Here is a 14,533-nt window from a genome sequence, read left to right on the forward strand (position 1 = left end):
CCTTCTTTTTATCAGTTGATGCCCAATAGATTTTGCTCCATCCTCTTACTTTCACCCTATGCGTATCTACCTTCCTCATGTGTGTTTCTTATAGACACCATATGGTAGGGTTTTGGATTCTAATCCACTCTGCTATTCACTTGTATTTTATGTGTGAGTTCATTCCATTCACATTCAGAGTTATGATTACTAGCTGTGTATTTCCCAGCATTTTGATTTCTACTCCTAGTCCTGCCTTTTCTTCTTTCACCATTTCCTTCTACACCAGTGTTTGTTTTTAATCAGTCCCCCTAGTTCCCTCCCTTATTTTACTTCCCTTTCTACCCCCTCCCTTCTTATTCCCCCCCCTTATTTTCTTTACAGTCTTTTTAAAACTACCCCCCACCCTCTCCCTCCCTTATTCTGCTTCCCTCCCCATCAGTCCATTTGTTACCCTTCTACTCCCTTATAGGGCATGAATCTATTCTCTGCCCCAATGTTCTTCCCTCTTTGAGTCAATTTCAATGAGCATGTAAGAGTTGAGTATTTCCTATCTTCAGCCTCTTTACCCTTCCAGTGTATTGATGTTCTCCCCCCTCCCACCATGAGCTTCTTTGTGACATAAATTTACCCCCTTTTGTTTCTTTTCCCATTTTCTTTTAGTATTAACCTCTTTTATTAGCCCTAGTTGTAAATATATAAATATATTTATATATTTATATACATGTATATGTATTTATGCATACATATATCTATATACCTATTTATGTCTTGTTATTTCATCCTATACAGTTTGTCACTATTCCCTCTAAGTGTAATTCTTCTAGCTGCCCAGGTGATAACAGTTTTTAAGAGTTACCAATGACCTCTTTTCTTATAGGGATACATATCATTTTAACTTATTGAGTGTCTAAAAAAAGGGGGGGGGCTTTGTTTTTCTTTTTTCCCTCTTTTTAAATTACCTTTTGATGGTTCTCTTGAGTTCTGTGCTTGGATATCAGATTTTCTGTTCAGGTCTGGTCTTTTCTTTACAAATTCTTGGGATTCTTCTATTTTGTTGAATGACCATACTTTCCCCTGTAAGAATATAGTCAGGTTTGCTGGGTAGTTGATTCTTGGTTGTAGACATAGTTCCCTTGCTTTCCGGAATATCACATTCCATGTCTTTCAGTCCTTCAGTATAGATGTAGCCAGATCCTGTGTTATCCTCACTGTGGTTCCATGGTATCTGAATGACTTTTTCTTGGCAGCTTGTAATATTTTTTCTTTGGTCTGATAATTCTTGAATTTGGCTATAACATTCCTGGGTGTTGTCAGTTGGGGATTAAGTACAGGAGGTGATCTGTGGATTCTTTCAATCTCCACTTTTCCCTCTTGTGATATAATATCAGGGCAGTTTTCTTGAATAATTTCCTGTAGTTTTATGTCCAGGCTTTTTCTTTTGTCTTCTGGTAGACCAATTATTCTTAAATTGTCTCTCCTTGAACAATTTTCTAAATCCTCTGTTTTGTGAATGAGATGCTTATAGTGTCCTGTTGCCTTGTGAGGTCACTTAATTCTAGTTGTTGTATTCTGGTTCTTTAAGACTAGATTTTATCCCTGGATTTTTGGTCATCCTTCTCCTTCTGGTCTGATTTTCTTTGGAGGTCATTTTTCATCTCCTTTGCCTCATTTTCAAGCTGGTTGATTTTGGCTTTCAAAACACTATTTTCTGTTTCCAGATGACTTATCTTAGTTTTTAAGTTCTTTTCCCAATTGTCTTCAGCCTCTCTTAATTGTGTTTTGAATTGCATTTTGAGTTCTTCCAAAGCCTGTATCCAATTTGCTGGAATTTCTGATTTATCTTTTGCTGATCCCTCCCCCTATGTTCTGTTTGCTCTTTGCTCGTTGCCTGTACGGAAGCTGTCTATTGTAATTTCTTTCTTCTTTTTCTGTTGTTTGCTCACATTTACCCCTTCTTTGCTCCCCGTATTTGTCTTGCTCTTGCTCCTCTAATTTTTTTTGTTTTGGGGGTTTCTGTAAGTCTTCCCTCTAGGAGCTTTGACAGAAGGTCTCTCCCTACAGTCTATGGTGGAAGGGTGTTGTAGTTTGAGCTTCCCTGTCCTCTGGAGGCTTTTGATTGTATTAAATTAAAGTCCAGCAGTCTGTGGGGGAGGGCTGTTGTAGTTTGAGCTTCCCTGTCTTCCTGAGGCTTTTGATGGGACTAAGTTCAGCTGGGTTGGGCTCTTTGGTTTTGAGTTTCAATGTGATTACTCATGATTGAGGTGAAGGTCCCTTATATAGCTGCATATTGAGGTTCCCTAACAGAATGGGGTGATGGAGTATTAACAACAAGGTTCCCCTACCAAATAAGTCCAAGGACAACCTCAGTTTCTTTGGCACAGAAAGGATTTGGAGACAAGCTTCAGTGAGGGATGGACTTGTCTCTCTGTTGAACTTGATTCAGATATCTCCTCAAGTATAAGCCAAGAAACTGGACAAATCTGACTGCAGTTGGTAAAGTTTAATAGTGATATTGTAGGCAAATAGGGAGATGGAAAGTAGGTGTTGGTTTCCCTAATGTTTTTTCCTAATATGGTCTATCACCTGGGCAGCGTAGTTTCATGGACCCAGGTTTCTTCGCCTGTTCCCCAATTAAATAACCCTATAATTTGTGTGTGTAGCCTATAAAATCTATAAATAGGAAGGGCAAGGGAGCTGGGCTCTCTCCTCTGTGAGTCCACAGCCCCACTTTGGGGTTCGAGGGATCTTCTCAGTTAAGAGGTGCTTGGAGATATTAGATAGGTGATGGATCTACAGAAGAAATTGAATACAGGAACAGGATATTCTCTTGTGGCTCTCGGTGAAATCCTCCAGCTAGGAAACACGTCCTGCCAGGTCAAGGACTCAACTGAAAGGCCAAGAATTCCATCTAGATCTCTCTCAGGTTAGTTTCCTTTCTCAGCATGCCTTACTCTCCAACCAACACTTTGTGTCCTTCACTCCTGATGCCAAGATTCCAAAATTTCCTCATGCACTCATCATTACAGGACCTACTGAAGACCCTGGGTGATTTTGATGGCCCAGTTACTAGATTCTTGGGAGTGTGAGAAGGCCTCCTAGGGCTTTGTCTGTTAGGCACCTAGCATAGCATGAAGTAAGTGCTCCATAAAGGTTAGTGGAGCTGAGATGGAATCAGTTGGATTAATATGACATCTGATGCTATCTCCTTGTTCTGAAGAGGAGCCAGGGCTTCTTGGGTCTTAGAAAATAAAGTTTCCTGCTGGGCAGCTCTGGGTTTGGGGCAGAATCACATGGTATTAATGAATGGAAGGCACTACCTTAAAAGTTATTGGGCTCCTCTTTGTTAGGAGTCTTCAAACAAATGCTAATTGACCTCTTGTTGATAATACTTTAGAATGCCTTCTTTATCACATCTGGGCTATCTAAATCTGTATTCTAAAGGTACCTTTAGGTCTTAGATTCTGGGAGTCTCTAATTCAAGACATTTTGCCCTGATGACATCAATATTGAAATTGTAAAGTATGTATATATAAAACATGTAAAAACATGTAACATGCCTATAAAATATGTTACTATTAATTTGGAGGATCTTGTCATGTTCTTCATAGAGTATCTCTATTTTTTCATCCTTTATAACAGAAGTAGAGTCAGTTGTGGCTCAGTGCACTGGGCCTGGAATCAGAAAGATCAGAGTTAAAATTCCAGCCACAGACTCTTCCTAACTGTGTGACCTTGGGCAAGTCACATAACCTTCATATGCCTAGGAAGCAGGTAGGTTACTCAGTGGATAGAATGCTGGGCCTGAAGTGAGGAAGACCTGAGTACAAATCTGGTCTCAGGTACTTTCTAGCCATATGACCCTGGGTAAGTTACTTAACCTCTGATTGCACGAGAAAAGAACCTGATGGTGAAGGAAATGGCAAACCACTCCAGTATCCTTGCCAAGAAAACAAATAGCAATGGTCTATGTGGTTATGAAAGGTCAGACACAACTAAACAACAACAACATAACAGATGAAAGTGCAATTATTTTAATTGCAGTCTTTTTTGCAAGGGTTTAACATGAAAAATACAAGATAACCAAATGTCTTGAAATATTTCCTGTTGCCTTTGAATGGATAATAAAAAAAAAATCTTGGCCAATTCCTTTTTTTTGCCTCTCCAAGGAGAGAACCTATAAGCCATTCTTCCATTGAGTCAGAGTTTCCTTTTGTCTTCTAGTTTCCCACAAAACATCCCCAAATGTGCATCATTCAGTACATTGGATAGTGTATCCACTTGTCGATCACTAGATGAAGATCTCACATTTAGATTACTGACAGCCCAACTCCTAGAAGAAGCTTTCTCTACTTTGTGCTGTTGCTTCCTCACCTTCTATTCACTCCTCAGCCTCTTGCAATCTGACTTCCAACCTCAGAATTCAAATGAACATGTTCTCTCCACAATTATTCATAATCTTTAATTGTGAAATCCAACAGCTCTTAGATTTATTGTCTCCATTGCTCCATCTGATACTGTTAACCATCCCTTCTTCCCAGTTACTTCCTCCACCCTGAGTCTTGGTAATGCTATTCTCTCTTGGTTCTTAAAACCACCCTTTCCCTTGGATCATCACACCTGTCATATGTTCTCTACATGAGTATACCCCAGGGTGTCCTGTGCCCTCTATTTTCTCAAGGATCTTATCAGGATTTCTCAAGGATCCTTCCATGGACTCATTTTCTTTTTCTTTTTTTTTAAATATATTTTATTTGATCATTTCCAAGCATTATTCGTTAAAGACATAGATCATTTTCTTTTCCTCCCCCCCACCCCCCATAGCCGACGCGTAAGTCCACTGGGCATTAGATGTTTTCTTGATTTGAACCCATTGCTTTGTTGATAGTATTTGCATTAGAGTGTTCATTTAGAGTCTCTCCTCTGTCATGTCCCCTCAACCTCTGTAGTCAGGCAGTTGCTTTTTCTCGGTGTTTCCACTCCCATAGTTTATCCTTTGCTTATGAATGGTGTTTTTTTCTCCTGGATCCCTGAAAGTTGTTCAGGGACATTACACCGCCACTAATGGAGAAGTCCATTACGTTCGATTATACCACAGTGTATTAGTCTCTGTGTACAATGTTCTCCTGGTTCTGCTCCTCTCACTCTGCATCACTTCCTGGAGGTTGTTCCAGTCTCCATGGAACTCCTCCACTTTATTATTCCTTTTAGCACAATAGTATTCCATCACCAACATATACCACAGTTTGTTCAGCCATTCCCCAATTGAAGGGCATCCCCTCGTTTTCCAGTTTTGGGCCACCACAAAGAGCGCAGCTGTGAATATTTTTGTACAAGTCTTTGTGCCATGGACTCATTTTCTAAGCAGAGAATTCTGGAGACAGACAGACAGAGACACACACACACACACACACACACACACACACACACACAGAATTCTTTGGTTAGAAAATGTGTGTGTGTGTGTGTGTGTGTGTGTGTGTGTGTGTGTGTGTGATCCTAAGTTCTCTTCAATCTATCTTATGTCACCCACTGGTGATATCACCCTCTTCCCTGCAGTGGAGGTCCTGATAGCTTAGGTCAGTCTTGACCTAAGTCCTTACCTAAGTCCTAGAGGAGAAAGGTGAAGTATGAAACACGGGTCTTGGTCCAAGTCCTATCTAACCACAGATTTGCCTAGTCTTAGCAGAGTGAAGAGGCATGGATGAGCTTTAGCATTGCTGTGATGAGTCCCAGCAAAGTCCTGTGAGATGCTAGTTAGCACTGTGATAGTGACAGACTTGACCTGGACATTTACCAGCATCTCAGTGCTTCTTACCTGTCCTGTGCATCTTATAGCATCCCTCAGCCTGGGCAAACCACTTCCATGATCCAGCTCACTTTACATGGCCCTGTCTTTGATTTGATCCATCATTCTAACCTGATGAAATCTTTTTGGGTACTAACTCTGCCATCCAACGTGTTGTAGCCCTCCCATCTTGGCTTCATTGACAGATCTATATGCATGCCTTCTCTAGCTTCATGCAAGCCCTTGATAAAAATGATCCACATCACAAGTCCCTGTGTATCTCCTAGTATTTTCCCTTTAGATGGTGCTCTACCATTGATGAGACTCTTTGGGATCAGCCGTTCAAGTTGTTCTGAATACTCTAATTCTCATTATCTAACCTATTTCTCTCTATCTTGTCAGAAGATATTATAAAAAACTTTGCCAGTTGTCTTATTAACTGACGTTTCCCTGATGTATGTTAGCAACCCAATTGAAAAAGGGAATTAGGCTCCTCTAGCTTGTTTTAGATGAAACCATGCTGGTTATTGGTGATTACTGCTTCCTTTTCTGAGTACTCATAAACCATCTCTTTGATAATGTTCTAGCATTTTCTTAGAATACAAATATAATAAAAAAGCAAGAGTCCCAGCTCTAAAGGGGCTTATGTTCTTTCTAAAGGGTGAAGACAACACACACAAAAGGAATCTGGAAGAGATTAGGAGAGGGGAAATGATAGTATCCTACTTTAAAAATAAGAGTCTAGGAGGAGAGTCTGGAAAGAGGGTCATTCTATAGTTTGTGACAGGAGTTCTTTCCCATGGGCCCATGCATAGATTTCATGGAATCTGTAAACTTAGATGGGAAAAAAATTACATCCTTATTTCAATATATTTTATACATTTCAATATGGCAATATAGATTTTAATATATTTTATATGGAGATATGATATAATCCTTTGTATTTTATTTTATGCATTTAAAAACATTCTGAAAAGAGATCCATAGGCTTCACCAAGCTATCAAAAGCTCCATACCACAAAAAAAGGGTTAAGAACACCTGGGTTAGAGATTTCACTCTCTTCCCCCACCACACCCCCACTTTTTTTTTTTTTTGAAAATTGAGATATTTGCCTTTTCTCTGTTCTGTGGCAAAGCATCCTCTCCAGATATTGAAAGATCACTTACTCCTGTTTAACACTCACAGCTGCCAGCCCTTTCAGTTCATTTCTGAGCTCTAGGCTGGCTGAGCCTGGTGACCCACCCTCAGCCAGGGCAATCTGACACTCTTAACTGGCTCCTTTTGAGCTTGGGTTTCAAATCCCTATTGCCCATTTTTGGGCCATCGTTCTGAGTTCAGTGATCAAACTCCTGGCAGAAAAACAGAAGCAGCATCTGAGTTGAGTTCAGAGAACAAGCTGCCCCTTCTCCCCCTGGCCTTTCTTTGGATCTTTTTTTCTTTCTTTCTTTTTAAATCCAGCATTTCAAAAAGAAGTCCTGGAATGGGGATGGGGACGGGGAAGGGGGTGGGAGGTTACCTCTGAGTCCTACCTGACCTTAATTCTAAGCAAGCAACCCCATAGAGGGTTGAACTGCCAAAAAGTTGTCCCTCTAGCCTCTGCCAGTAGTATAGTTATCAGTACAAACCTACTTAGGAGGCTGGGAATCTCCCAGGCAAATTCTTGAGTGGCCCTAGTCTAAAGATATTTAGTATGAATACCAAAAGTAGTAAGAGCATTTAGATAGCACTTCAGGGTTTACAAAGCCCCTTTGCAAAGACGTCATTTTATCCTCACAACAATCTTGGGAAGTGAGTCCCAATATTATCTCCATTTAGCAGATGAGAAAAATGGAGGCATTCAGAGGCAAGTAAGTTGCCACAGGTCACACTGCTAATGGGCATCTGAGGCCATATTTGAAGTCCCGATACCAAGTCTGGCATTCTGTCCACTATACCACCGGCTGCCAGCAAAATGCCCTCTCACTTGGGCACTAGCTTGGTGACCTTAAGCAAGTCACTAGTATGACTTACCTCATAGCAATGTTATGAGCCAAATGGTGGCTCTGGACATTCTAAGAAGGGAAGCCAAGCCAGGGATGGATCCAGAGGAAGTATTGGAGGGGCTCTCTTATGGCAGGCAGGAGGGGTGCGCTGCCTGGCCCAGGGAAATAATCTCTAACTGCGAAGGCTGCTCCAGAGGGACGTGGGCTGCCATCCGTAGAGGTCTTCAAGCAACCATGAAATGACCCCTTCTCTGCATTTTGTCAGGGAATATATGTTCCAGTCCTGACTGTGTTTGCTGACCTCTGATACAAATCTGGCATTAGACACGTACTGGCTCGGTGATCCTGGGCTAGTCACTTAACCCTGCTTGCCTCAGTTTCCTCATCTGTAAAATGAGCTGTAGTAGGAAGTTGCAAACCACTCTGGTATCTTTGTTAAGATGAGTCAGAATCGACTGAACCAACTGAACGACAAACCATAAGAGGCCTGTGACGTGCAGGCGTTCTAGGCTGAGCCCAGCATCGTTGGTTTTCTGAATTCAGTGAGACTCTGTGGAGCCTTAGCTAGGCCCCTGCTCACCCTGGCTGGGCAGAAGGGTGAGGAAGCTTCTTGAGTACATATAAGCGGGGCCATCTCTCGCCATCGGGCCTGGGCAAGGCTGCGTCCCGGCCACACCGCCCCCTGCACCCCCCCCCCAGAGCGCATGTCTGCACCTTGGAGGTTGGCACTGCCCCAAAGTCTGTGAGGCCTCCGCAAGCTCATGGGAGCCTTGGGAAATGGGCCTACGCGGCTGGGAGGGCAGGAGCTTCAGCTGAGAGCCCTCTCGGTGCCGTAATAGTCCCGGCCACATGGAGATAGCATTTCCCAAAGCACTTGACGTGATTTCAGTCGATTATCACCCCCCCCCAACCTTTTAGGGAAACAGAGATGTAGCTCAGCGACTCGGCCCCGAGTGGAAGAGCTGCTGTCCAGGTCCCAGGGTGCCTAATGGCCAAGGCCAGGCTGTGTGCAGTTCTCTGCCTTGAAGGCTTCTCCTTGTCCAGTGAAGATCAAATGTGGCCAGTCCTCAGCCCCGGAGGGGGGAGCCCGTTAGGTTTGCTTCTAAGTAAAGAGGAGCCTGTGGCTTCCATCCGATTAGACTCGCGGAGCCCTCCCCGGTCCTCTGTCCCATGTCAGGACGGGCCCCGGGCCAGGGCCCGCGGTGCAAACGGAGAAGCCCAGGTGCGAGAGTATTCTCCAGGGTGGTTTGAGGTGAGCACAGGAACTCGGGGCCTGATCAATGGAGGCTTTGATGCAAGATAACAAAGGGTGAGAGAGTGCCTCTGTGGGTCGTTGCCAGTGGCCAAGCGGCCTTTCAAGAGACACTTTTTCAGGGTCATAAAACAGTGTTTTAGTCAGAGGAAGAGAAGGGGCTCTCCTGTGGGATTTAGGGGTGAGAGAAGGAGAATTTCATGTTGGAACCTGGGACCAGGGGTGAGCAGATCCGATTCGCTCCGCCCTTGTTGGCAGGCCAGCTATGAATGAGGGCATTGACGGCTCTTGGGAAGGCTGAAGCGAGGCCCACTTCCCTGGCAAGTGGTTAGGGCCATGCCCCCTGGGAAACGAGTGAGTACGGGCTGCCAGTTTGGAGTGATGAGAAGTCGAAAACAAAATGGGGGCTCCTTTTGGGTCATTGGGAGAAACGAAACCACGGACTCCACTGCTAGTGCCCAGGAGGACGTGCGGTCTGCCGGGGCTGAGGCAGCCATCCTGGCCCGACTCCCTCAAAGCGAAGGAGAGCCGGCAGTGTTCTGAATTAGGATGGGGGGCCTGGGGGGCAGCAGACGGATCGGAGACCTCTTGGGAACTCCGTTTGAGTTGGGCTGCTTTCAATGACTTTTCTTAGGCGGGTTTGGTTATTGCTACAAGTCAATTGGCAGAATATTTTAGTTCATCTCTATCTCTCGTTTATTGAATAGTTCCTCAAACCACGACAATCTGCTGAAAAGCCTTCGTGGCTCCCTTCTGGCCGTAGAGAATCCCCCTCTTCCTCAGCCTGGGGTTATCTAGACTCCCCGATCCGGGCTTTCTGCAGCACGACTCCCCACGGCCCAGAGGGGCCTCCCCGATGCCTTCCGCCAGCCCTTGTCTTTAGTCCGCTTCCTGCCACCGTCCCCAGGGGGCAAGTTCTGCCTGTCCTTTCAAGCCGCCTTCACGCGTGCCCTCCACGGATGTGATCTTTGGGAAGGGCTTGGCTCAGCTTCTCTTTTTTACTTCCTGTTTGGCATTTGCACCCTGTTGGACCAGGAGCTCCCTGAGGGCATGGACCATCTCTGAGCCCTTCCTATGCCCCAGGACCTGGTAGCCAGGGAAAGCTCCAGGGATGAGTGGGGAGCTCTCCCGGCCTTGCCCGCACACAGCCCAGGCGCTTCGGGAGCTCAGGGGCTAAAGGATCTCTTGTGGCTTCAGAGAGAGGCAGCCTGGGCCATAATGGGAAAGGCCTGGAGTGCAGACCCTCAGGCTTTGGGGATCGCCAGTAAATGCTGTGGGCTGCGATGGTACTCTTTCACCACAGGGACCAGCGTGGAAGCGTTCTGCGTGGGTGACCCAGACCAAATCGGTCTCTGTCTCCGGGAACAGGGAGGGAAGGGAAGAGCGAGACGGTTTACATCTCATAATTGGGGAAATGTATGTTGAAAATTGCTAATACGCGTGATTGGGACAATAAAACATTTTTTGAAACAAGGCCAAGTGTGGTAGGAAAGGGAACTTCTATTAAGCAAACAGGTCGATGTGGCGGATCCACGGAGTCTCCAGAAGGAAGAGCGGAGAAGCCAGCTGCCCAAGCTAGACCAGGCCCTGGAGCCAGTGCGGCTTCCCTGCTTCAGCGGGCTTGCACACAGCCCTGAGACGGAGCGGCTTTCAGCCCGGGTGCTGAAGCAGAGAAGATGCAGCTCACGGCCCGCCGCAGGTGCCCCATCTGTAAAATGAGGGGTTAGACTCGGTGGCGTCTAAGATGCCAACGCCAGTGCTCCTGGGCGCCCTTAGCGTGGGAGGGGGACAGATAGGAAGCTCAGTGGGTCAGATTAAAGTCTTTTTTCCTCTCCTTTCCTCAAAAATGTAGAACTGCCTGATTAAGAATGAAGAAAACGGTTACTCTGCTGTGGTGGCTGACTTCGGCCTGGCGGAGAAGATACCTGACTGTGGGTAGGTGATGCCTTCTGAAGAGAGGCTTAGAGCTCCCCCGGACGTTGGCATTCCTGTGAAGTCCCAGCTGACATCCGGGCCCCCTGCTGGGGGGTGGCTTGCCCCCGGGGCTAAGGCCTACGTGCCAGCCCGCCCAGGCTTTCCCAGGCCTCTCTACCTCTCCATTCCTGGGCGTGTGACTGCTCTGCCTTCCCACAGGGCAGGGAGTGAGAAGCTGGCCGTGGTGGGCTCCCCTTTCTGGATGGCACCGGAGGTTCTCAGAGATGAGCCCTACAATGAGAAGGTAAGTATGTCAGGAGCTGGGGAGGCTGCTGGAGGGCCTGGGCTAATCCCAGGACCCAGGAACCCCCCAGCTTGGGGGAACAGACATTACTTTCTTCCCACGTGGCCTGTCTTCAGGAGCCTGGTCGCTGGGGAGGCAGCAAGAGGCCTAGGCTGAGCTGTGGCCAATGCTGGGAGTTGCAGGTTGGGCCTGGCCTGGCCTATAGCGTGGCAGGGGGAGGGCTGCTGCTTTGCTCCCCCCTTTTTTTCTGGGGACCCTCTCCAGGCTCATCCCCTCCTAACGGGCTTCCAGAATAGAAGAGGCCATATTGTATAGGATGTGGGGGGGTGAAATGAGCTCCCGGGGACAGGGCGGGCCTCACGTGCCCTCCTTGTCTCCCTTCAGGCCGATGTGTTCTCCTATGGGATCATCCTCTGTGAGATCATCGCCCGAATCCAAGCTGACCCAGACTATCTGCCCCGGACTGAGGTGGGTGAGCCCTGGGCCAGTCGGGTCAGGGCCCGGGAGAGGCCGCCGGTCATCCCGTCCCACCACTTTCCTCCATGTTCATTCACAGAACTTTGGCCTGGACTATGATGCCTTCCAGCACATGGTAGGAGACTGTCCTCCAGACTTCCTGCAGCTCGCCTTCAACTGCTGCAACGTGAGTTCCCCCTTTCTTCGGCCGCGGGCAGAACCAGGGCTCAGATCCTCCAGAGCCGGGCCAGACCTCAGAGGCCGCGGCTCAGCCTGGACCTCCACCACGACCCCCAGTTAGTGCCCCCTCAGCCCCTGCCATCCGCGAGTGGTTCTGAGGGCTCCGCCTGAGCTGTGGTCTGCCTCTGTGTCTCTGGGGCCTTCCGGGGAATCCCCATCCCCCCGCGGCGGTCAGTCAGCCAGCATCTTTACTGGCCACTTGCTCTATTATAGTCCCAGGATTTGGGGTGCAAAACATGACCTGACCTGACGGTCTCCCGGGGTGATCTCAGGTGCTCCTTGTCCCTCCTGGATCACATACAAAAGCCTTTGTTTGACATTCAAAGCCCTCTAATCTGGCCCTGTCCTGACTTCCGGGCGCTCCGTCTCCACAAGGGCAGCTGCTCCATGCCTGCAGCTCTCCCCCTCCTCATCTCCACGGCCTGCCCTTCCCCCAATGCCACTTCCTCCAGGAAGCCTCTCCTCTGGGGAGAGCCTGACTCCCCAGAGCTGTCTGCCTGTGGTCTCCTCCATTCAACTGTGAGCTCCAAAGCGCAGGGACTGCCTCTTGCCCCCTTTTGCATTCCCAGCCCTTAGCGCAGCGCCTGGCATACAGCGTGCACACCACTAACATTTATTGACTGACTGCTTGAGTGACCGGGCTTGGCCCTGGGCTGTTTGATACTTTTACCAATGAGCTGGCAAAGGCATTCGTGCCCGGCTCATCAGACTGGCAGGTGGCTCCAAGCTGGAGTGTGGCATAGCAAACACTGATGTCTGAGGTAGAAGCTAAAAGGATCTCGACAAGACATGAGCCTGGAGCTGAGTCTGAGAAGGTAAAAGGCAGCAGGACCAGCGCCATACAGCTCGGTTCCAAGATCACCTTCCTAAGTCTAGGCTAGTGGGAGACAGGATGGGATGGAAGAGATCTGGGGCTCCTAGTGGACCGCAGCCTCACTCACCAATAGTGTGTTAAGGCAAGCACGGACTCTGGGGCTGCCTTCAGGACCAAGGCAGTGAGCGTCAGGCTGTCTTTGGGCCTCCTCAGGCCTCCTCTGGATTGTTGGTGCAGTGCTTTGCAATGCTCCAGGCACTCTGTCAGTGCTAGCTGTTATTATTAGGGAACCTGCTGGGGGAGGATGGAGGAGAGAAAAGAACACTGACCCAGAAGCCTGAGGTAGAGACCACAGTGGTGCCTGGTCTCGGGATCAGGCAGGGTCTCAAATGCCAGATTTCCTTTCCCTCCTACGCAGGTAGTCTGGGACCCTCTTTGGAGAAGGTTAGAGCCCTTAGAACCCGCAAGGTGTGGGGGCAGCTGGGTGGCTCAGTGGATGGAGAGCCAGGCCTAGAGACGGGAGGTCCTGGGTTCAAATTCGGCCGTGACCCTGGGCAAGACATTTGACCCCCATTGCCTAGCCTTTACCTCTCTTCTTCCTTGGAACCAACAACCAACACACAGTGTTGATTCTGAGAAGGAAGGTAAGAGGTTAAAAAAGCAAACCGAGCTCCAGCTTGGCCTGTGCCCCAGAAGACAGCCAGCTCCGAGACCTCTGGGGTTAGGGAATGCTCAGGGTTTGTAAAACTGAATTGGATTAGAGAGTGCTTCCTGCCATGCAGCCAGGCTTTGGGGAAACGCCCAGGAAAAGGTCCCTGGTCTGCAAAGGGCTTCCGGTCTATGGGAGTGACTTGGTGTCCCCATATTGTGATGCAAGTGTAGAAGAGCGCCAATGATGGCAGCAGGAGGCATTCTTGGGGAGCAGGATGGTGCCAGGGCCTGAGAAGGGACGTTCTGGGTACAGGGTCAAGGCCCCAGGCAGGAGAGGGCATTGTTAGCCCATTTGACTAGAAGGAGGAATGAGGGAGGCAGAGAAATGGAGGAGGATCCTTGCCCTCTAGGAGCCCACATTCTATTGGGGGACACAACAGGTCCTTCCTTCTCAGGCCTTCTGCTTGTTTTTACACACCACACGCTGTCTCCCGACTCCCCACCTTTGTACTAGCCATCCCCTACGCCGGGCATGCTTTCCCTCCTCTCCTCAGCCTCCTGGCTTCTCTGGCTTCCTTCAGGACTCCTCTGGAACCCTCTCTAGATGCCCCCAGACCCCCACTGCTGATGCCTCCCTTCTAAGATCACTCCCATTTGCCTTGTCCGTCTCTAATATGGATGTGGCCGTTTATCCCCTGGATGTCTCGAGGGCCGGGATTCTTTCTCTGCCCCCCTGCAACCTAGCCCACTGCCTGGCCCTGATGACTGAGGGAACTTCAGGGCAGTTTTGGGAAGGAGAGAGCACTGTGGGGAGCTCGGAGGGAAGAGGGGTGAGACCTCCAGAAATGGGGGGCTGAATGTTTGAGTTGGCCTGGCAATGGGCGGCCGGGGGGCCCTTAGCCGTCTTCTGCTGAGCTTGGAACCCTCCCCCGGCCCCAGGAGGAGGGCGGCCGGGGATCCATGGGGCTCATTCACCCCTGCTGTGTTCTCAGATGGACCCAAAGCTCCGGCCCCCCTTTGCAGAAATTGTGAAGACCCTGGAAGAGACTCTGAGCCGCCTGCAGAAAGAAGAACTGGAGAAAGACAGGAAGTCCGTGTCCATTGGCAAGGGTGAGTCCCAGCAGCCCCTGAGGAGAAATGGGCCCTGACCCA

General features: G+C 48.4%; 1 protein-coding gene across 1 annotated transcript in view; it reads left to right on the forward strand.

Moving 5' to 3' along the window:
* TESK2 (testis associated actin remodelling kinase 2) overlaps positions 1 to 14,533 on the forward strand; it is a 185,913-nt gene that overhangs the window by 169,509 nt on the left and 1,871 nt on the right. Inside the window, exons 6-10 of the mRNA XM_001375884.4 lie at positions 10,855 to 10,937; positions 11,136 to 11,220; positions 11,605 to 11,688; positions 11,777 to 11,863; positions 14,374 to 14,491. Of these exons, the coding sequence (XP_001375921.1) occupies positions 10,855 to 10,937; positions 11,136 to 11,220; positions 11,605 to 11,688; positions 11,777 to 11,863; positions 14,374 to 14,491 (457 nt within the window). The remainder of the gene's footprint in view (positions 1 to 10,854; positions 10,938 to 11,135; positions 11,221 to 11,604; positions 11,689 to 11,776; positions 11,864 to 14,373; positions 14,492 to 14,533) is intronic.

The sequence above is a fragment of the Monodelphis domestica genome, chromosome 2, assembly GCF_027887165.1.
Source record: "Monodelphis domestica isolate mMonDom1 chromosome 2, mMonDom1.pri, whole genome shotgun sequence".
Lineage (NCBI taxonomy): Eukaryota > Metazoa > Chordata > Mammalia > Didelphimorphia > Didelphidae > Monodelphis > Monodelphis domestica.